This window comes from Bison bison, unplaced genomic scaffold (assembly GCF_000754665.1).
Source record: "Bison bison bison isolate TAMUID 2011002044 unplaced genomic scaffold, Bison_UMD1.0 scf7180017864181, whole genome shotgun sequence".
Classification (NCBI taxonomy): Eukaryota; Metazoa; Chordata; class Mammalia; order Artiodactyla; family Bovidae; genus Bison; species Bison bison.
Window position 1 is genome coordinate 1,999,574 of NW_011494753.1, and position 22,432 is coordinate 2,022,005.

Below are 22,432 nucleotides of genomic sequence, written 5' to 3' on the forward strand. Positions count from 1 at the left end.
TCCAACCGACATCTCTCGAGGACTATTGGAATCCCTCCTCCTTGCCAGAACCCAATATATACACAAAGACAATTCCTGTTAACTTACTGTCTTTAAAACAAGACAATCCCCCCTGCCAAATAACCCTCCTATATTTTATCTATATTGTTTTCACTGTGTTACATTCTGATCAAATATAATTCTCCATATAAGTTATGGCCAGTGTGTCCTTTTCGATATCCAGTCTCCATGAAAAGACCGCAGGGTTCTGCTTTCTTATGTGTAGGTACAATTGAAATAATTGACCCACATAATGCAGAAATGGTCTTGCCAATAACTTAGCCAGCCTAGAACTAAAATATAAAAGATCTTGCCCATAATATAGTCAGTCTGGAGTGAAAACAAACAAACAAAAAAAGATAAAAAATTTAAACAACAAAGACCTACTGTATAGTACAGGGAACAATAGTCAGTATCTTGTGATAACCTATCATGAAAAAGAATCTGCAAAAGAATGAGGTGAAAAGAAAGTGAAAGTCACTTGTCTGACTCTTTGTGACCCCACAGACTGTAGCTCACCAGACTCCTCTGTCCATGGGATTTTCTAGACAAGAATACTGGACTGGTTAACCATTCTCTTCTCCAGGGCATCTTCCTGACCCAAGTATTGAACCCGAGTCTCCCGAATTGCAGGCAGATTCTCTACCCTCTGAGTCACCAGGGAAGTTATATGTATATATCTATGTTTATATAACTAATCACTTACTAATGTGACTTTGTAAATCAACTATACTTATTATAATAATAATAAAGAGACAATGTTCTAATTCCAAAGAGACTCAAAGGCCTTGGTGGTTCAGCATCGCATTTCTTTCCAGCCTCATCTCCTGCCTCCCTCCCAGGCTCTCTGTGTGTTTGTGTTCAGTTGCTTACTCGTGTCTGACTCTTTGTGACCCCATAGACTCCTCTCTCAGGTGCACTCTGTCCATGGGATTCTCCAGGCAAGAATACTGGAGTGGGTTGCCATTTCTGTCTCCAGGGGATCTTCCCCACCCAGGGATAGAACCCACGTCTCCTGCATTGCTGGTGGATTCTTTACTCCTGAGCCACCAGGGAAGCCCTTCCAAGGCTCCCTTTTCTATGGTCATTTTCCAAAGATGCTTCACTTCCTTATAACATCATACCTTTGTTCATGCTTATTCTCTGCTATGGTACATTCTTTAATTTTTTTGTTTTTTATTTTTAATTTTTTTGTTTTTTCTTTATAACATTCTCTCTATATCCCCAAACCAAAAATATAATAAATGGAGATGGGTTAAATAAATCATAGTGTGTCTGTATAGCGGAATAGTAATGGACCTTTTCAATTACTAGTATAGTAATATACACCTCATCTTTATTGAGGTATAATTGACATAGAAAAATTATATATGTTTCAAGTACACAACTTGATTTAATATATGTATATATTGTGAAATAATTACCACACTCAAGCTAATGAACACATTCATCACCTCACACACTAACCACTTTTTTTACACAAATACCATTGTCTTCTTTTTTCTTTTAATCTACTGCAGTGTCTCCTTTTTTTTTTTTTTAACTTTAGCTCTTACATATACATGTATCCATTCTCCCCCAAACTCCTCTCTCATCCAGGTTTCCATATAACATTGAGCAGATTTCCCTGTGCTATAGAGTAGTGCGTCCTTGTTGGTTATCCATTTTAAATATAACAGTGTGTATAGGTCCTTGTCGGTTATCCATTTTAAATATAGCAGTGTGTACATGTCCATCCCAAAGTTCCTAACTATCCCTTCCCCTCACTCTTTTCTCTCAACCCCCTGGCAATCATAAGTTTGCTCTCTAAGTCTATGAGTCTCTTTCTGGTTTGTAAGTCCATTTGTATCATTTCTTTCTAGATTCCACATATAGAGTATGTCATACGGTATTTCTCCCTCTCTAACTTACTTCGCTCAGTATGTCAATCTCTTGGTCCATCCACGTTGCTGGAAATAGCATTATTTCATTCTTTTCAATGCCATTGTCTCCTTTTAATGGAGGGATTTAATTGACTAAGAACTGCAAACTTTTTTTTTTAAAACTGGTATAGGTCTTAGGCAATACTGTCTATAACCAAGAACGCTGAGGAACATAGTTTGTTTCTTAATAAATAAAAAGAATTGTACATTGTCACCAGGTGTGGTTTATCCCAGAAATACAAAAATTGTTCTTTTTAAGTCAATTTAAAAAGTGGCTTTTCATCAATACTAGTTTATGGGATTTTCCTTGTGGTCCAGTGGTTAAGACTCTGGTTCCCGATGCAGGGGGCATGGGTTTGATCCCTGTTCAGGGAAATAGATCCCACATGCTGCAACTAAGACCTGGTGCACCCGAATAAATAAATAAAAGTTTAAAAAAAAACACAGTTTATTACTCAATACTATGATACATTCTTGGCTTTTCTCCATTAGTGAGCTCTCACTTAGTCTTTAAGGCCAAAGTCCGTTTCTATTAAATATTTATGCATTCTCCATGTAGACTTACCCCGTCCTCTGAAAGTATATGTTTGTCACAGAAGTATAGCATTTATCACTGTATATAAAAATTACCTGTATCACTCTCCCACTATACTGTCAACTCCTTGAGGCAGAGACTGTGTCTGATCATCTCTGCAGCTATAGTAACCACAGAGACTAGAGTTGATTCTCAATAAAAGCTTGTTGAATTAGACACTAGAGAATTCTTTACAATAAATTTGTTTTGGGAATTCATGAGTTAGAGTGTTGCTGCCATTGATAAGCAAACAATTGACACACCAATTAAAATTAATCCCTCTGGGATTTCCCCGGTGGTCCAGTGGTTAAGATTTCACCTCCCAATGCAGGGGGTGCAGGTTCGATCCCTGGTTGGGGAACTAAGATCCCACATGCCTCCTGGCCAAAGAACCAAAACATGAAACAGAAGCAATATTGTAACAAATTCAATAAAAGACTTTAAATATGGTTCATATTTTTAAAAGTCTTAGAAAAATATTGATTTAAAGGATAAAATAAAATTAATCCCAGTCTTCATTAAAGTCCCCAATGGAAAAAAAAATTTTTTAAGGCATTTTCTTTTCATAGGCTATAGAAATAAATACCCTAGGCTGGCGGGAAGGTTTGCTTATAGGTTACATGGCAGAAGGCTGAGAAGGAAGAATTCATCCTGCTTGATAACCTTTGTCCTCTCATTTCTTCTCAATAGCAGCTGTCACAGGAAGAAGTGGCCTTGTGACATGCAGCAGAAATGGAATGTAATGGCTCTCACTTCCTTGGAAACTGTTAGGGCCTTTGAAGCGTTAATGGCTTTTTATGCTGCTTTTTATGGCCCTGGGCCATCACTGGAGGGTATCACCAAGGAGGCAGATTTTCTGCCGAGTTGCAGATGACTCACCTGGTAGAATAATGCCTAGACCTGGAGAAGCCAGGAAGAGGGGAGCTGGGGCTGCCGGGCCCTGGCTGGGGGCTCGGGGTCGTGGGCTGGGCAACGGTCTCCACCCTACTACTCCTGCTGCTCGATGAGTCAAAATTGACCACAGTGCCGTTGTTCTGGGGTGTCACCGAGTAAGCCGAGGACAACTGGCTGCCGAGATCACTGTCCTTGGGAAACCTCTTGGTGGTTTCATCCTGGGTTTGGATGCGGGCTGCAGGAAGAGGGAGGGCAAGGGGAAGACACACTCAGGTTGGTGTCACTGCCAGTATCCTGACTTCCTGCAGGTGCATCTAGAGTTGTGTGCACTTGCAGATACTCCTAGCCAGATGGGTGACACTTTATCATTCAAATCATTTCTTCACTGAGAGTTGGAGTTGGAAGGAAGTGTTGTTGTTTAGTTGCTCAGTCATGTCTGACTCTTTGCGACCCCATGGACTGTAGCCTGCCAGGCTCCTCTGTTCATGGGATTTCCCAGGCAAGAATACAGGAGTGTGTTGCCATTTCCTTCTCCAGGGGATCTTCCCAACCCAAGGACTGAACCATGTCTCCTGCATTGGCAGGCGGATTCTTTACCACTGAGCCACCTAGGAAGCCAGAAAGGAGTGTAGGAGGAATCAAACGAACTCCAAGCCTTTTTAGCTGCCCCATCTAATGGCCCCATTAGCTCTGGGGCTCTGGTCGTTTATCTATGTAATGGATATAGTGGAGCTTGGATGATAATTACGATGTTTTAGAAACAATTCAGAGAACATTGTGAAAAACAAATGTGGTCTTGGGCTGGAAAATGAACATTAGAGGATGATATTGCTATCCCGAGAAAATTTATAGAAATCCTAATTTTTGAAGGCAACTGGAACTAAGCTGAATTATGCTCCATTGGCAAATAATACTCGACAATGACAGTGGAATTTGGCCACCTCATGCTAAGAGCCAACTCATTGGAAAAGATCTTGATGTTGGGAAAGATTGAGGGCAAGAGGAGAAGTAGGTGGCAGAGGATTAGATGGTTACATAGCATCACCGACTCAATGGATATGAATCTAAGCAAGCTCCAGACAATGGTCAAGAACAGGGGAGCCTGGTGGGCTGCAGTCCAGGGGGTTGCAGAGTGGAACACGACTTAGTGACTGAACAACAATGAAACAGTGGAATTTTGTAACATAAGCTACAGTCTCTTCCCACAGCAGTTTTTATGTGTAGGCTTGCTCTCTGAGAAAGTGGTTGGAGCAAACACAACCCTGAGGCCTCAAGGCTCTTAGGCATTTTCCTGGAAGGAAACACATCCCTCCCAATTAGTTCTGGATTAAAGCAGATGAAACGGGACTTCCCTGGTGGTCCAGTGGCTAAGACTCTGAGTTCTCAGTGCAGGGGGCCCAGGTTCCATCCCTGGTCAGGGAACTAAGAGATTGCATCCCACAACTAAAAATCCCATGTGCCAAAACTAAGACCTGGGGCAGCCAAATAAACAAACAAATAAATATCAAAAAACCATCGAATTAAAAAAAAAAAGGAAAAGCAGACATAAGAACCAGCCAATAGAGCCTTTAGGGTCATTTTCTCATTCATTTTCTGCAGGACAACATGAGCCACGCAATTTTGCCATTGTCTGGTGATCCTTCTGGCTCATCCCATGATTTGTCAGTGGCTCCAAGTGGCAGATGTGTTTCCTTTGAGTTGTACCTGTCCACTTTCCCCTCCCTTCAGCCCACAATCCTCCTTATATTTTCATTCTTTCTACAGGGATGTTCTTTCCTTCTCCCTGGATAAGCCTAGATGGGAGCAAGTGTGTCCAAGAACTGCTGGGCAAGACAGGAAGAGGTGAGCCCATTGGGCTTGGATTCCTTACTGGGAAATCTGTTTTCATGGCTGGACCTGCCCACCTGACATTGTTCTGCAGGTGGAAGACATAGAGGCCCCCACAGGGTCATGGGGGACATGACCCAAGGGGCAGAGACAGGGGAGGGCATCTTACAAGGAAGAAATGAGCCACTGAGAGGAAGTACACAGATGTGAACAAGGCCAAGTCATTCTTATGGGCTTCCTCCAGAATTTTGTGCTGCTTTTTCTTGCCTATTTCAATATTTCCTTCTGATTTCAGACATGTTTTGGGATTATTCACAGGCTTAGGTCTGCTGTAAAAATTATAGATACAGACCAACATTTATATCCTAAGATTATTTTTTAAAGAAGGCTTTAGGTTACAGTTTTTGTTTCATTTTTTATTTTATTTATTTTTGATCACACCTTGAGGTATGTGGGATTAGTTCCCCAACCAGGGATTGAACCTACACTGCCTGCATTGGGAGCACAGAATCTTAACCTCCAGACCACCAGGTATTTGCTTATCCCTAGATTTTTATTGGGTCTAATTAATTGTGAAAACTGAACTAGAGTAGGAAGTTTTGTTGTTGTTGTTAGTGTTGAACCTTAAACTGCTGTTTTTTTTAAAATGCCCACCAACTGAGACATCAGGAACTCTTGTTTGTACTTACCTTCTACCATTTGGGCAACTTTTTTCCTATCTTCAGATCTTGCCTAAAATATAAATGATAATCATACATTTGTTCTGGATTTAGCAGGAAGGAGTAACAAATACTATTCTTATGGGGACTGGGGAAGGTGCTTGTAGCTGGGCCATCATTGCTCATAGTTGGGCCATGGCCAAGCTACTACCATCACCTGAGGACAGCATCTGCTGACCCTAAGCCTGTGACTTGAATGAATACATGCTGATACCTGAAAGCTGAACTTTAATCCCTGGCAAGTTTCACTTTTAAGGGCAGCTGTTTGATAGATTTTGTTGAGATTCTGCTAAGAATGGTTTGCCTGAGGCACAAAAGAGAAATATGCATCCACCACATGGCAGACGTGTTTTCATAAAAATGCACTTTGCAGCTCCGGCTGCATCTCTCTCTCTCTCTCTTTCCTTCCTTTCTTTCTCTCTCTTTCTTTTTTTTTTTTTTTTAGTGGCCAAGCCATGCAGCCTGTAGGATCTTAGTTCCCACATCAGGGATTGAACCCATGCCCCCTGCAATGGAAACCCAGTCTTAACCATGTGACTGCCAGGGAAGTCCCCAGATACATTTTTTTATTTGACTTGTTATGAAACAAGTTAGTGTTTCTTCCCATTAATTGATATTTATGAGAGTTTAAAAAAAAGAAAGGTGGGAGTTTTTCACATGGGGTTCTGGGGCTGGGGTGAAGCAAGTGAGATCTCCAGGGGCCAAATTTAAGGAGGAGCTCACACTTGGGGCTGTGAGAGCACAGGGTCGATGTGACCCTCTGAGTCTGTGCCTCTAAATTGGGCACCCTGGTGCCTCGCTTGTCTCCTCCTAGTCCCAGGCCTAGGGGAATACCTGGGATGCGTGCAAAGGAGGAGAAATTGTGGAAAGACTGGTGAGTATTGGTCATTCTCTGACTGTTCTGAGATCTGTGGTTTGAGCCCCAGACACGAGAGAAGGTACAGTAAGTCCCCTCCATACAAAACTTCAAGTTACATACTTTCAAAGATGTGAACATGCATCCCATCAACATCTGGCCTGAGTGACACCTCAGCTCACCCTCCGTCTCCTATTGTTGACGACCCTTCAGCTCCACCATCTCCCCCTCCACTCCCTCCTCCAGTCAATAACTCTTCTTGCCTGTTCACTAGATGAGAGCCCCTGTGTGCCAGCTGCTGTACTGTGTTACTGTACTTTTCAGGGTACTGTACTGTAGGATTAAAAATGTTTTATTTATTTTGTATGTCTGTTTGTTATGTACTTTTTATGTGAAAAGCATGATAAACCTATGACAGAACAGTGCTGCTGCTGCTAAGGCGCTTCAGTCGTGTCCGACTCTGTGCGACCCCATAGACGGCAGCCCACCAGGCTCCCCCGTCCCTGGGATTCGATTCTCCAGGCAAGAACGCTGGAGTGGGTTGCCATTTCCTTCTCCAGTGCAGGAAAGTGGAAAGTGAAAAGGAAGTCTCTTAGTCGTGTCTGACTCTTCATGACCCCACCCCATGGAGGAGCCCACCAGGCTCCTCCGTCCATAGCATTTTCCAGGCAAGAGTGCTGGAGTGGGGTGCCATTGCCTTCTCCAATGACGGAACAGTGATACATAGCCAATTATGCTAGCTGAGTACCTATGCTAACTTTTTTGGACTTACAAACAAATTGGACTTACAAATACACTCTCTGAACAGAACTTGTTCATTATGTAGGGGACTTACTGTAATGACAACCAGAAATTAAAAGATAGGGAAAAGGTAGGTCTTTGAGTCTAAACAGTGTCTTTGGATTCAGATTCCAACTTGACATGGGACTGGGGAGGAATCCTTTCTCCCCTCCCAGTCAGCAGAGCCAGAAGAGCCTAGTCCATTGTAAGCTCCATGTGGTCACAGGAGAGGATGCTGATGCTCAGCCTCTTTGCTGAGGGCTTCAGCAAAGCATCTGGGACAGGAGGCTTATTCTGACAATAGAGGGCCTGGGTATTCTTGTAACGATATAGCCCTGGGAGGTCCTGACCAGGGGAGGGAGGGCCAAGAGTCCAAGCATGACCTCATTTGTATTTCCTGGCCAGGGACATCAGTCAGATGGCTAACACACATTCAGAACAGTAAAGGTTACACAATACTTGCATTTTGGATCTGCATTCTGAGCTGGTGGTTGCTGAGTTTTAAGGATCTTGCAATGCTCTGCAGGTAATAGATGAGCATGCTAGGGTGGAAGAGCACAGGGTGGTGAGTGTACTTCATCTCCTTTCTCAGCTTTTCTGGCCGTGTTCCCCGCCAGATGTGGGCGACCAGCCAACCCCCACTCCCACCCCAGCCCACCCTCTGAGGACAAAAGGTATCAGTGAGTTCTCAGACTGGTGAGCACCAGGAAGGGGCGGCATTCCTTTTCTCTCTCCTGATTTTCAAAGCCACCTCCGTGGACCTGAAATTCTTCACAGGTGACAACAGTAAGGAAGGAGTGAAGATGGGTGAGGCATTTACAGTGCAGCATGCCAGGAATCTTGGATCCACTATTTGATGTTCTTTTCCCTTTAAGTCAAAACAGACACTACTGAGCTGCACTATAAAATTCCATGTTGAGAGTAAACCTCTGGAAAGTAAAATAATGATAATGACACTAAACCCCATGATAATGGCCACAGCAATGGCTCAAATCCTGGTGATGAATCCATCATGCTCTGCCTCCCTGGTCCCCATGGAATTCAGTGTTCCAGCTCAGATCATCAGGCTCCATAAGTGACTTTTGAATGAACTCACTGAATTTATACTCTTACTGGGAAGCAGTGATTTTCTTGTTGGCCAAACACATAGAAGTCCCCCCAGAACTGGCAGGAAAGTACTCACAAAAGTAGCAGTACGGCTGGCAGGATGACCACAGGGCTACTGATATACCCAATCACAGAGCCAAACCACGTGGGAAAGTCCTTCTCAATGGTTTCTGACACGATGTCATAAATTTTCTCTTGTCCACTGTGAGAAAGAAAACCATAATTCCAGATTATATTGCTTTTGGCAGAAGGATCCTGTGAGCCATTAAAAAAAAGGAGGCGGGGGAACTAGTTGGCTAGAGTCCAATCCCCAAGTCAGTTTCACAGCTTAAGTAAGTATCTGATGAATGTGGATGATATGTAAGGTTCCTAAGATGATACCGTCTGAAGTATTCATTTGATTAACATGTAGACTTGAAGATGAGGTCAATAATTACATGGGGGTATGAATGAAGATTGCCCGGAGAAATATCAATAACCTCAGATATGCAGATGACACCACCCTTACGGCAGAAAGTGAAGAGGAACTCAAAAGCCTCTTGAAGAAAGTGAACGTGGAGAGTGAAAAAGTTGGCTTAAAGCTCAACATTCAGAAAACGAAGATCATGGCATCTGGTCCCATCACTTCATGGGAAATAGATGGGGAAACAGTGTCAGACTTTATCTTTTTGGGCTCCAAAATCACTGCAGATGGTGATTGCAGCCATGAAATTAAAAGACGCTTACTCCTTGGAAGAAAAGTTATGACCAACCTATATAGCATATTCAAAAGCAGAGATATTACTTTGCCAACAAAGGTCCGTCTAGTCAAGGCTATGGTTTTTCCAGTGGTCATGTATGGATGTGAGAGTTGGACTGTGAAGAAAGATGAGCACTGAAGAACTGGTGCTTTTGAACTGTGGTGTTGGAGAAGACTCTTGAGAGTCCCTTGGACTGCAAGGAGATCCAACCAGTCCATTCTGAAGGAGATCAACCCTGGGTGTTCTTGGGAAAGAATGATGCTAAAGCTGAAACTCCAGGACTTTGGCCACCTCATGCGAAGAGTTGACTCATTGGAAAAGACTCTGATGCTGGGAGGGATTGGGGGCAGGAGGAGAAGGGGACGACAGAGGATGAGATGGCTGGATGGCATCACCGACTCGATGGACGTGAGTTTGAGTGAACTCCAGGAGATGGTGATGGACAGGAGGCCTGGCGTGCTGCAATTCATAGGGTCGCAAAGAGTCAGACACGACTGAGCGACTGAACTGAACTGAACTGCTGTGTGTATAAGGTTTACAAAGACAGACTCTAAATGTTACATAAATGTATCAAAACTGACTTAAATGGGATTTCCTCAGTGGTCCAGTGGTTGACTCCATGCTTCCAATGCAGGGGGCATGGGTTTGATCCCTGGTGGGGGAACTAAAATTCCATAAGCTGCACAGCCAAAAAATAAAATTAAAAAAAATCAAAAAACCCTAACTGAAAGCAAATCCTAGATGGAGATACCTCTAGGGACTTCTGTCTTGATGCAGCTAGATAAGTGTAGAATCAAAAGTGACACTAGGGACTTCCCTGGCCCCCCAGTGGTTAAGACTCCATGCTTCCAATGCAGAGAGTGTGGGTTTGATCCCTGGTCAGGGAGCTAGGATCCTACGTGCCTCATGGCCAAAAAACCAAAGGATAAAAAACAGAAGTAATGTTGTAACAAATTCAATAAAGACTTCAAAAATGGTCCACATCAAAAATATCTTTTTTTTTAAAAGTGACATGGACAATCTTTTAGTAAAATCTTTCTGAGTTCTAGAAGGGTAAGACTGACCAGGTAGAATTTCTCTCCAGCACTGGAGCAATGCCTTTCCCCATTTTGATTTTAAGTGGGCTGTATCTTTTAAAGATGAGCACAAAGATGATCATATTTGAGGGCAGCTGGCTTAGCAAGTGAAGAACACTGGTCATGGATTTAAAAGACATGAATTTGCAGTTTCTCTCTGCTGTTGACCTGCTTTGTGAGCCAGGAGAATTCAGTTCAATACAGGAGTCCTTTCCCTTCTGCTGTCAGTAGCTCCAGGCAGAGCCGAATAAACTAAAATAACTTACCTGTGCGTGCATGCTCAGTCATGTTCAACTCTTCTGAGACCCCAGGGACTGTAGCCCTCCAGGCTCCTCTGTCCATGGGATGCTCCTCTATTAATGGCAAGAATACTGTAGTAGGATGCCATTTCCTATGCCAGAGAGTCTTCCCTACCCAGGGATCTGACCCAAGTCTCTTACTTATCTTGCATTGGCAGGCAGGTTCTTTACCACTAGCGCCACCTGGGAAGCCCTGACTTACCTGAATGGTCCACAATTTAAAGATGGTTTGTACCGGACAATAGCAAAAATGGTTGGCAGCATGCATAGGAAGAGCATAAACAGGAGCATTGCCAAGTAGAAATTGTTGGATCTGCAAAGAAAACAAGTGCCAGGTGTTGAGTTCGTTCCCTGGCCAGCTGCCACTGACGCGTATGTATCACCCCACCTCTCCTGCCCCCCAAAACATCAACACAGAAACTGTAGCCCTAACTCTCTGGAAACAGAAAAATATCCTCCTCCCATTACTGCTAAGGAAAGGGTCTGTCACAGGGTCACAGGCAATTTAGCAAATTAGAAATGGATACTCCAAGGAAATTAGTGATCACCCAGCCCAACCTGCTCATCTACTAAACACTTTCTGAGCACCTGTCCACCTCAAACCAAGAGAGGGGTGACCACATGGCCAGTAAACCTAATTCATGGAAAAAATCTTAGAACCTTTGTCCCACCCACCTGAGTCCTTTAGTAATGATTCCCTCTCTAGTCCCCAGCCTTGAGCTTGTCCCCTATGTCTGAGGATGGTGTGACTCCTTCATTGTGGTTCTTAACTCTCTCGCTTGGATGTGTCTTTCAGCCTTTCATCTGCTCTGCTCCTAGCTTCTCAGGGTGAAAAATAGTTCCGCCTGATTAAGCCCTGGGCCCTGGATCCTAAGTTATTATCTGAAAGCTCGGCCACTCAGGCTTCCCCTGAGGACAGTGCAGGTCTCTTTGGTGATCTGTCCACCTACAGATTCTCAGACAGCACGCTCTCTCTAATGAAATAGACTGACTAGAAGAATAAAGAAAATATCGGGCCACTTAGAATGTAGTAAGTAGGTGAGTATTAATCTGTGAAGCCTTTCTCTATTTATGCATACACATTCTTTACACATGCATGCTAAGTCGCTTCAATTGTGTCCGACTCTGTGAAACCCTATGGACCATAGCCCACCAGGCTCCTCTGTCTATGGGATTTCCCAGGCAAGAATACTGGAGTGGGTTACAGCGCCCTACTCCAGGAAATCTTCCCAACCCAGGGATCAAACCTGTGTCTCTTATGTTTCCTGCATTGGCTGGCAGGTTCTTTACCACTAGTGCCATGCAGGAAGCCCACACATTTTATATAAAATGTATATACACATATAAATATGTATAAATATATATATATATATATATATAGGAGCTGAGAAAGTTCAGACGGTAAAGAATCTGTCTTCAATGCAGAAGACCTGGGTTCAATCTGAGTTGGGAAGATGCCCTGGAGAAGGGAATGGCAACCCACTCCAGTATTCTTCCCTGGAGAATTCCATGGACAGAGGAGCCTGGCGGGCTATAGTCCATGAGGAGTCGGCCATGACTGAGTGAGTGACACTGATGATGATTAAACTTCAGGAAAAAGTTGTAAAGGAAGTGTCATGAGCTTAAAGAAGAGTCGTGATTCCTTCCAAGGTCGGGGTGGAGGGGAGCAGTGGGCACTGGCAACGGCTTCAGGGAGGAAATGCAAATGGAGGGTGAACAAGATTTTTACAGGCAGAGAGCTGGGGAGACCCCCCTGGATAAGGCAAGTGTGGTTGATGTGAGTTCTCTCCACTCACTGACCTGGAGGCCCGGAAGACTTGCTGGTGCGGTGCATTGCAGGTCAGCACGGCCCAGCTGCGCAGGTACATGAGCCCAATGAGTTTGAGGACGTTGAAGGCAGGGAGACATGGGGAGAAGAAGGCTCCCATCCTGAAACCACAAGGGGAGGCCAGTTAGCTTCTGTTCTCCACATTCAAGATGTGTACTCTGTGCTTAAATAACTGAGGAAGCCCCTGGAAATCTGAGATCCAAAACCTCCACCTTCTGGGAATAAGACTAGTCACTTCTGTGGATGAGCTGAGAGCCTATTTTAAAATAGCCTTTTAAGAAAAAACCAGAAAGGACTTCTCTGGTGGTCCAGTGGTTAAGACTGCAAGCTCCCAATGTAGAGGGCACAGGTTCCATCCCTGGTTGGGGAACTAAGATCCCACATGATGCTCTGCTGCTGCTGCTGCTAAGTCGCTTCAGTAGTGTCCGACTCTGTGCAATCCCATAGATGGCAGCCCACCAGGCTCCCCCGTCCCTGGGATTCTCCAGGCAAGAACACTGGAGTGGGTTGCCATTTCCTTCTCCAATGCATGAAAGTGAAAAGTGAAAGTGAAGTCGCTCAGTTGTGTCCGACTCGTAGCAACCCCATGGACTGCAGCCCACCAGGCTCCTCAGTCCATGGGATTTTCCAGGCAAGAGTACTGGAGTGGGGTGCCATTCACATGCTGCACAGCATGGCCTAAAAAAAATTCTCTTGACACAGGAATACTAAGTGTCTTTTCACAGTTAGCAAGGGAAAGACCCTCTTCTGGTCAAAATACAAACAGTGGATAACTGTGATTCTGAGTAGGTTCTAGATTTTGCCTACCTTTGGTGAGGGCTAGGGCTTCCCTGGTGTCTCCTGCCTGCAAAGCAGGAGATGCAGGATATGTGGGTTCAATCCCTGGGTCAGGAAGATCCCCTGGAGGAGGGCATGGCCACCCACTCCAGTATTCTTGCCTGGAGAATCCCATGGACAGAGGAGCCTGGTTGGGCTACATGGAGTCGCAAAGAGTTGGACACAACTGAAGCGACTAAGCATCTAAGCATGCATGGTGAGGGCTACATTAATCAGTTATTGACTTTCAGTTTCCATCAACATATGTGCAGCACAGCTACTTTTGTTGCATCTTGGGCTGTGCATCCTCACACATTTTGGCCCATTTAACCTTCTGCAATCATAGAGGGGGAGTAGGGACTTCTCTGGTGGTCTAGTGGTTAAGAATCTGCCTTCCACTGTAGGGGACATGAGTTCAATCCCTGGTTGGGAAACTAAGATCCCACATGCTAAGCGACAACTAAGCCCTCATGCTGCAATTAGAGAGAAGACCACACATAGCAATGAAGACCCAACACAGTCAAAAATAAAAATAAACAAGCATATTAATATAAAAATAAAATAAAAGGAGGGGTTAGTATCCAAAGTTGGGTCTGGGAAAATTACGTAATTTGCTCAAAGGCTAATAATAAGAGGGTGACCTATATCAACCAAATTGAGTGCTTTTGGGAATGACAGGCCTGGAATAAAATACCAGGGAAACAGAGATACAATTACCCTGCAAATAAGTGCCAAATAGGGAATGAAACCCAGAACTTCTGACTTAAGGCTAATCTGCTTGTACTAGATGCTCATTCAATACAATACTTGTCAAATTTGGATTTAGCAGCAGGAAGATAAATATAGATACAAGGATACGTTTGATAAGTAAAACTCTAAGAAAAAACTTTTGGTTTCTCACATCAGGCAAAAAGATCACTGTCTATGTGATGTGAGGCAAGACACTTGGCTTCTCTTTTCTTTAGTTTCCTCATATTAAAATGAAGAAGAAAATACTAATTACCTCATAGGGTCTCTATAAGGATTTAACCAATTATTATAGGTTAAAAAAAAAGTGCCCAGTATCTTGCAAATGTTAAATAAATGTTATGTATTATTTTAATACTATATTTATGAAAATATTTTTCAAAATAAGTGGACTATAAGAACACAGAATTAATTTTTTTTCTTGCAATGATATCTTTTTAAAAAAATATTTATTTGGCTGCACCGGGTCTTAGTAGTGACACTCGGGATCTAGTTCTCTGACCAGGGATTGAGTCCAGGCCCCCTGCATTGGGAGCTTGGAGTCATAGCCGCCAGACCATCGGGGAAGTCCCAAGAACACAGAATTTGAATAAAGGAGTATTACTTGATTCTCTATTTCTCCTGCATTTTACTGTATGATGAGAAGAGATTGTGTCTTGTGAATGTGTGGGACATTCAGGCACTTCTTCCTTTTCTTTGTTTGCTTGTATTTTAACAGAGAGCACTTTAGGGGGTCCAGGAGGGAAAGCCAGAGGTGAAGGAATGATTAGGGAGCTCTCCACCATGCCCCCAGGGACACACCTGTCCATGCGGATCAGATGATCCCTTCCAGCCTTTAGCATCTTTATGAACATGATTGCCATGGCTGGGAGTTGCCCTGGGTGAGCAGCTTTCCCCTAGGATGGGTCTGTCTATCCAGCGGATGGATGGTCGTGCACCTGGGCTTAGTGAAAAGATGAAACAAGAGGACTTCCCTGGTAGCACAGTGGGTAAGAATCCACCTGTCAGTGCAGAGGACACAAGTTCAGTCCGGGAAGGTCCTGTGTCCCTGTTTGGTCCGGGAAGATCCCACAAGCTTTGAAACAACTAAGCCCATGCACTGCAACTGAATCTGTGCTATAAAACCCATGCTCCACAACAAGAGAAGCCACCACAGTGAGAAGCCCATGTACCTCAATAAAGAGTAGCCCCACTCACTGCAACTACAGAAAGGCTGCCAAAGCAACCAAGACCCAGGACAGCCAATTAAATGAATAAATGAATAAGTATTCTCAAAAAAATATGAAAGGAGAGTGGGGTGCTGAGGGCAAGCTCTCCTCTGTGATACAGCTACTGGAGGAAGTCCTCCTGAGGGGTCAGCAGCCACTCCTCCTAGCCTCCCCCTGCCACCAGCCCCACCTTCCCCAAAAGTTTATTCTACTGGTTCTTGGTTCTTGTGCAGTTTTGTTTGCTTATTTGTTTTGTAGGGACTGATAGTGGTCGAACTGGACATGGAACAACAAACTGGTTCCAAATAGGAAAAGGAGTGCATCAAGGCTGTATATTGTCACCCTGCTTATTTAACTTATATGCAGAGTACATCATGAGAAACGCTGGGCTGGAAGAAGCACAAGCTGGAATCAAGACTGCCGGGAGAAATATCAATAACCTCAGATATGCAGATGACACCACCCTTATGGCAGAAAGTGAAGAGGAACTAAAAAGCCTCTTGATGAAAGTGAAAGTGGAGAGTGAAAAAGTTGGCTTAAAGCTCAACATTCAGAAAACGAAGATCATAGCATCCGGTCCCATCACTTCATGGGAAATAGATGGGGAAACAGTGGAAACAATGTCAGACTTTATTTTTTGGGGCTCCAAAATCATTGCAGATGGTGATTGCAGCCATGAAATTAAAAGATGCTTACTCCTTGGAAGGAAAGTTATAATCAACCTAGATAGCATATTGAAAAGCAGAGACATTACTTTGACAACAAAGTTCCGTCTAGTCAAGGCTATTGTTCTTCCAGTGGTCATGTATGCATGTGAGAGTTGGACTGTGAAGAAAGATGAGCACCGAAGAATTGGTGCTTTTGAACTGTGGTGTTGGAGAAGACTCTTGAGAGTCCCTTGGACTGCAAGGAGATCCAACCAGTCCATTCTGAAGGAGATCAACCCTGGGTATTCTTTGGAAAGAATGATGCTAAAGTTGAAACTCCAGTACTTTGGCCACCTCATGCGAAGGGTTGACTCATTGGAAAAGACTCTGATGCTGGGAGGAATTGGGGGCAGGAGGAAAAGGGGACAACAGAGGATGAGATGGCTGGATGGCATCACTGACTCGATGGATGTGAGTTTGAGTGAACTCCAGGAGTTGGTGATGGACAGGAAGGCCTGGCGTGCTGCAATTCATGGGGTCACAAAGAGTCGGACAGGACTGAGCGACTGAACTGAATTGAACTGATAGTGGTCTAAAAATGGACTATTTCCTTCATCATTCCTTTCCACAAAATGCTTCAAAAACCATTACTGAAATGACTATTCATATGAAATCCTTCAGTTATAAACTGTTTATGTCCTTTCCTAATTCTTATGACTGTGTTTACTATGGTCACACCCCATTCAGTCCAAGTAAATTAAAATCTCAGCCCACATTTAGATGTGAGCACAGGCAGGAAGAAGCTTTGATACATACCAAATCATTCCTTGGTTGTAGACTAAATGTAACACGTTCTCTGCAATTTTGAATTCCCCGTATTCAGGCTACAAGGGAAAATGAACTTCTGCATTAAAAAACATTCCAAAGTTCTTTGTGTAAACCAGTTTATTATAATAACATTCATAAAATTCTTTGCTCCCACCATCTGTGTGGCCATCCCAGAAAATAGTGAATGGGGAAAAAAAAAAGAAATGGAAACTTAGTTTTGTACATCCTTTCTCTCGTCCCTTACATGTTTTCTCTCAGACATGTCAGTTTCCCAGCCTGGCCATCAGGAAAGGGTGGATCCAGCAGCATCTTACTTACAAACTTGCTCTCCAGGTCCCAGCACCAGTAGTCACTTAAGTACCTAACGAAAAGTCCTCGGAAGAAGTCTATGAGCAGAATGCTGGCCACGGTGAAGAGCATGTCAATGATGGACAGCTTCAGCATCTCCTGAAACACAAGGCATCCTTGCATGTCACCATGCCCAGCCCTCCCCAGGGCCACTTCCTCATCAGGATCCTCCCATCTCTGTTCATTTCCGTGACATGAACCACTGAGCCAGGGTGACTTCATTTTTGGCACACAATGGGCGCTCAATAAATATTTGTTCATCTGGGGACTTCCCTGGTGTTCAGTGGTATAGACTTCACATTCCAATTCAGGGAGGCCAGGTTAGATCCTTGGTTGGGGAGCTAAAATCTCACATGCCTCGAGGCCAAAAAACCAAAATGTAGATCAGAACTAATATTGTAAAACATAAAACAAATTCAATAAAGACTAAAAAATTGTGCATGTGTGTGTTCAGTCATGTCTGACTCTTTATGACTCCATGAACTGTAGCCTGCCAGGCTCCTCTGTCCATGAATTTTCCAGGCAGGAATACTGGAGTGGGTTGCCATCTCCTTCTCCAGGGGATTTTCTCAACCCAGGGATGGAACCTGTGTTTCCCTGCCTTGACAGGCTGATTGTTTACCACTGGGCCACCTGGGAAGCCCCAAAGTGGGAAGACTAAAAAATGTTCCACATCTAAAAAATGTTTAAAAAAATTGTTCATTTGAATTTTTATATTTGAGGCCGGCATTACACCAAACCAGGAAAAAAAAAATCTATGATTCGGAGCCATTTAATAGGAGACCACTTGAGGCATGATTATGGGATAATACCTAGGGAGTGAGATTCTCTACACAAGACAATAGAGCAAATGTGAGGCAGATGGGCTCAGAGCACAGAGTTTGGAGCAGATGCCTGCATTTGGGGTATCACTCTGCTTTTACATGTGTGCATGCTCAGTCGTGTTCGACTCTTTGTGACCCCATGGACTATAGCCCACCAGCTTCCTCTGTCCATGGGATTTTCCAGGCAAGAATACTGGAGTGAGTCGCCATTTCCTCCTACAGGGGATCTTCCTGATCCAGGGATCAAACCCACGTCTCCTGTGTCTCCTGCATTGCAGGAGGATTCTTTACCGCTAAGCCATCAAGGAAGCCCCTTAACTATCTGTCATGTGGGTAAGTTACTTAACCTCTGTGCTTCAATTTCCTTATCTCTGGTTCTAAGGATGATAACAATAAAATTCTAGACTAAGCACTTACAACAGGGCCAAGCACATGGTTAATACTGCAAGAGTCTTTACACTGGTTATTATTATTTGTTTTGAGACCTGGGCAATCTTAAACCCCCAATGAACTTATTTTTCTTTTCTATAAAAGAGGCATAGTGGCAGTCAGAGAGTTGCTAGATGAAATCAACTCAAAAGGGTTTTGTAAAGGACAGCAACCTACCTGTCCAACATAGGTCTCCCAGCATTGGTCTTGTGGACTCCGGGTGGAGACCGTGGTCTTGTTGGCTCCTGAGAGAGGTGAGATGTAAGTTGGAATGTTGGCCTCTTCCAAGGCCCACGTGCTGTTTCTCCTGAGCCCTATTCCAGGCCCAAGTGTGGACCATCTGTCTTCTCCGGGGGCTGCCCTGGTGGCAAAGAAGACGGTAGAATCTATCCAGTGACTTGTGCTATTTTGGGGAGCAGCTTCCTGCAGACAGAGGGAAGGAAGAAAAGAAGTTGCTCAGTTACAGTTAGTTCCCAACATGTGAACATTGTGTTCATAAGTCCAACAAAGTCAGCCTAGGTACCCAACAAACACAATCTGCTGTATAGTACTGTACGGTCATAGGTTTATAATACTTTTCACACAAATAATACATTAAAAAACAGACCCCAAAAATAAACAAAACATTTTTATTCTTACAGTACAAGACCTTGAAAAGTACAGTAGTACAGTTACAATTTAGCTAGCACACAATAGCATGTTCACATCTTTGAAAGTATGCAACTTGAAGGTTCATATGTAGGGGACTTACTGTATTTGTAAGTAACAATCTATCATGAACACCAAGGGTATCATTGCAATGCTTGGGAATAATCTCTTTCTGTATCTCTGTTTCTGTCTCCATCTCTCTGTCTTTCTCACTCTCCCACTCTCTCTAGCTTGGTTGATAACCACTTGACTAGAAAGGGTCCAGGAATGGACATTGTAATTGAATAGTATTTATTGGTCACTAGTAAGTGTCAGAGGCTGTCCTAGGTTATAGTCTGTTCTATTTCTCATTCTCATGAGAGGGTCAGGTAAGAATGATTATTCCATGTGATAGATAGGATATGTGATAGATGAGGTGAGTGCTTCGTACTAGGAATGGGTGTGATAGATGAGATGAGCTCAGCTAGATGAAGTAAGATGCTAGTAGGTGGCAGGTAGGGACCCAGTCTTTGCAACACCAAAGCCCTGATGCAGAACCATTACTCCCCATGGCCTCTGCTGTCTTACAAGCCACAGGATTTGATGTTAGTCAGATATGGCTTATATAAACAACCCTAAGAAACCTCCTCTTCCCTGCCTCTCCTCCCCCTGCCCTTTGGGATATTCTCACAGGTGGATCAGGTTTAACATGAACTCCAAACCTACCCTAGGCTGGGAGTGGATCCCCTGGTGGGTATTGGGAGTGGGGCTGCTCTGAACTGTTCTCCATAAGATGTTTATATTCTCCTGATTTTCTGAGTGAGTCACATAGCCTGCAATCCTCCCGGGATCACTTACCAGAGCTGTTGATAGCCTTTCCTGGTGGAATTCCGGGAAAGACAGTCGGGAAACCCAGATTCTCATTCTAGCACTTATCAGTGACTAGCCATCAATTCTGGCCTCACTTTCTCTATCTTGGAAATGGGACTAATTTTCCCATCCTTATGTTGAGAAGACCACAACTGAATTGAATTTCCAAAATGAAGAATGGACTGCAAGTACAAGCAGTAATGCTGACAATACTGATGATGGCCCTGTATGTGTGTGTGTATATGTGTGATTGTGTGCGCGTGTGTGTGTGTGTGTGTATATATATATATATGTATGCTTATGTGTATATGTGTGCATGTGTATATGTATGTCTCTCTGTGTACTTGTGTGTATATGTGTACATGTGTTTGTGTGTATGTATGCATATGTATGTATATTTGTATACATGCTTCATGCTAAGTCACTTCAGTTATGTACAACTCTTTTGCAACCCCATGGACTGTAGCCGACCAGGATCCTCTGTCCATGGAATTCTCCAGGCAAGAATACTGGAGCGGGTTGCCATTTCCTCCTCCAGGGGATCTTTACAACCCAGGGATTCACCGGCACCTCTTCCATCTCTTACATTGGCAGGCAGGTTCTTTACCACTAGCGCCACCTAGGAAGCCCAATGTGTGTGTGTGTGTGTGTATGCATATATATATGCATGTGTGTGCACACGTGCACATGTGCGTGCACACATGTGTATATGTGTGCACGTGTGTATATGTGTGCACACACATGTGTGTATGAGTAAGTGTTTGCATGTGTTTGTGCATGTGCATATATGTGTGTAAATGTTTGTGTGTGTGTATGTGTATTTGTGAGCATGTGTCTGTGTGTGGTATGGGGGAGGCAGTGGGCAGCTGGGCAAGTTCCCAGGGCAGAGCACTCACCTCAATGCTCATGCTGTTAACTTTGTCCAGGAGGGCGATGATCAGACTGTAGAGGTTCCCCAGATAGAGTACAAGGACCCTGAAAGCCACAAATCCACCTTGAATGAGCACACCACCACACAAAATCCATGCTTCTGTCTGATCCATGCTTCTGCCATGATTCTGGAGTGACTACCGTGCTTAGGCTAAGACAGTGGTTGGTTTTCACCCTTGGTTTCCTTCAGAATCAGATTGTGTTAAAAAAAAAAACTGAACTCATGAAGGGCAAGTCTATTGATGCCTCTGTTTCTCTAGTTTTGAACGGGAACAACGGGGTTAATCTGTATACTAGGAATGCAATCATAGTATTGCTTCTCCCTGGTGTGTACCTGTGACGGAGCTGCTGAGGAATGCTCTTCTCTCTCCTGGGTTGACAGAGGAGGTGCTGAGTGCAGCACAGAGGCAAGGGTTGGAGCCCAGGGGCTGGGATCACCCCTCCCAATAGAGCCACCCTGGATGAGGGGTTTCCACATGCCATCCCCTGATCTTTCAAGTGTTTCTATCTTTGAAACGACAATTGGACTTCCGTTGGACTTCAAGGCTGTCAAACAACAGCCTTTTAGCCAAATCCTACCCTCTTCTATTTCTGGAAATAAAGCTGCAAGAAACACGGGCACACCCCTTAGATGCTGTATGGTCCATGGTCATTTCCCTACTATGACCTCAGAATTGAGCCTTCATAGACCTTCATAGTCTCTCTTCAGAGACTTCATAGACCAGCACGATTAAAAAGATGTACTTGGTGCATATATATGGAATTTAGAAAGATGATAACAATAACCCTGTGTACGAGACAGCAAAAGTGACGCTGATGTATGGAACAGCCTTATGGACTCTGTGGGAGAGGGAGAGGGTGGGAAGATTTGGGAGAATGACATTGAAACATGTAAAATATGTATGAAACGAGATGCCAGTCCAGGTTCAATGCACGATACTGGATGCTTGGGGCTAGTGCACTGGGACGACCCAGAGGGATGGTATGGGGAAGCAGGAGGGAGGAGGGTTCAGGATGGGGAGCACATGTATACCTGTGATGGATTCATTTTGATATTTGCAAAACTAATACAATTATGTAAAATTTAAAAATTAAATTAAATTAAAAAAAAAAACCATGTGGATGCATGAAAGAATGTAAGAAGTGCTGATATATTGCAAAGGACCTTATTTGTTGTCTTTTAAGGTACATAATGACACTCTGCATTACTTATGTCTTTATATCATAGACAACAATAATATTTTTATTTTAATCACAGTAGTTTATGACACAATGTATGTATGAAAATTAGCCTTTTTCTAGGCATAGAACCTTACTTTTTCCCAAGCAATGCTTTTAATTTATTAAATTCATACCATGAGTTGTATCTAGAGTATTAGTTTTTTTTTTTTAAAAAAAGTCTTTGTAAAACTTTTTTTTCCTAAAAAAATTCAAGTAAATGAATTTTTGCTCAATTTCTGAATGTTTAGCATTTCCCCATCTCTTTTGAGCTGGTGA

At 43.6% G+C, this 22,432-nt stretch overlaps 1 protein-coding gene across 1 annotated transcript in view; it reads right to left on the reverse strand.

Annotated features, from left to right (window-relative positions):
• Positions 1-22,432, reverse strand: part of TMC3 (transmembrane channel-like 3) — a 53,799-nt gene that overhangs the window by 3,920 nt on the left and 27,447 nt on the right. The window contains exons 12-21 of the mRNA XM_010843246.1: positions 20,902-20,980; positions 18,686-18,931; positions 17,226-17,354; positions 16,896-16,963; positions 12,634-12,762; positions 11,036-11,146; positions 8,795-8,920; positions 8,075-8,153; positions 5,946-5,988; positions 3,415-3,664 (exon numbers count right to left, since the gene is read on the reverse strand). Coding sequence (XP_010841548.1) covers positions 3,415-3,664; positions 5,946-5,988; positions 8,075-8,153; positions 8,795-8,920; positions 11,036-11,146; positions 12,634-12,762; positions 16,896-16,963; positions 17,226-17,354; positions 18,686-18,931; positions 20,902-20,980 — 1,260 coding nt within the window. The remainder of the gene's footprint in view (positions 1-3,414; positions 3,665-5,945; positions 5,989-8,074; positions 8,154-8,794; positions 8,921-11,035; positions 11,147-12,633; positions 12,763-16,895; positions 16,964-17,225; positions 17,355-18,685; positions 18,932-20,901; positions 20,981-22,432) is intronic.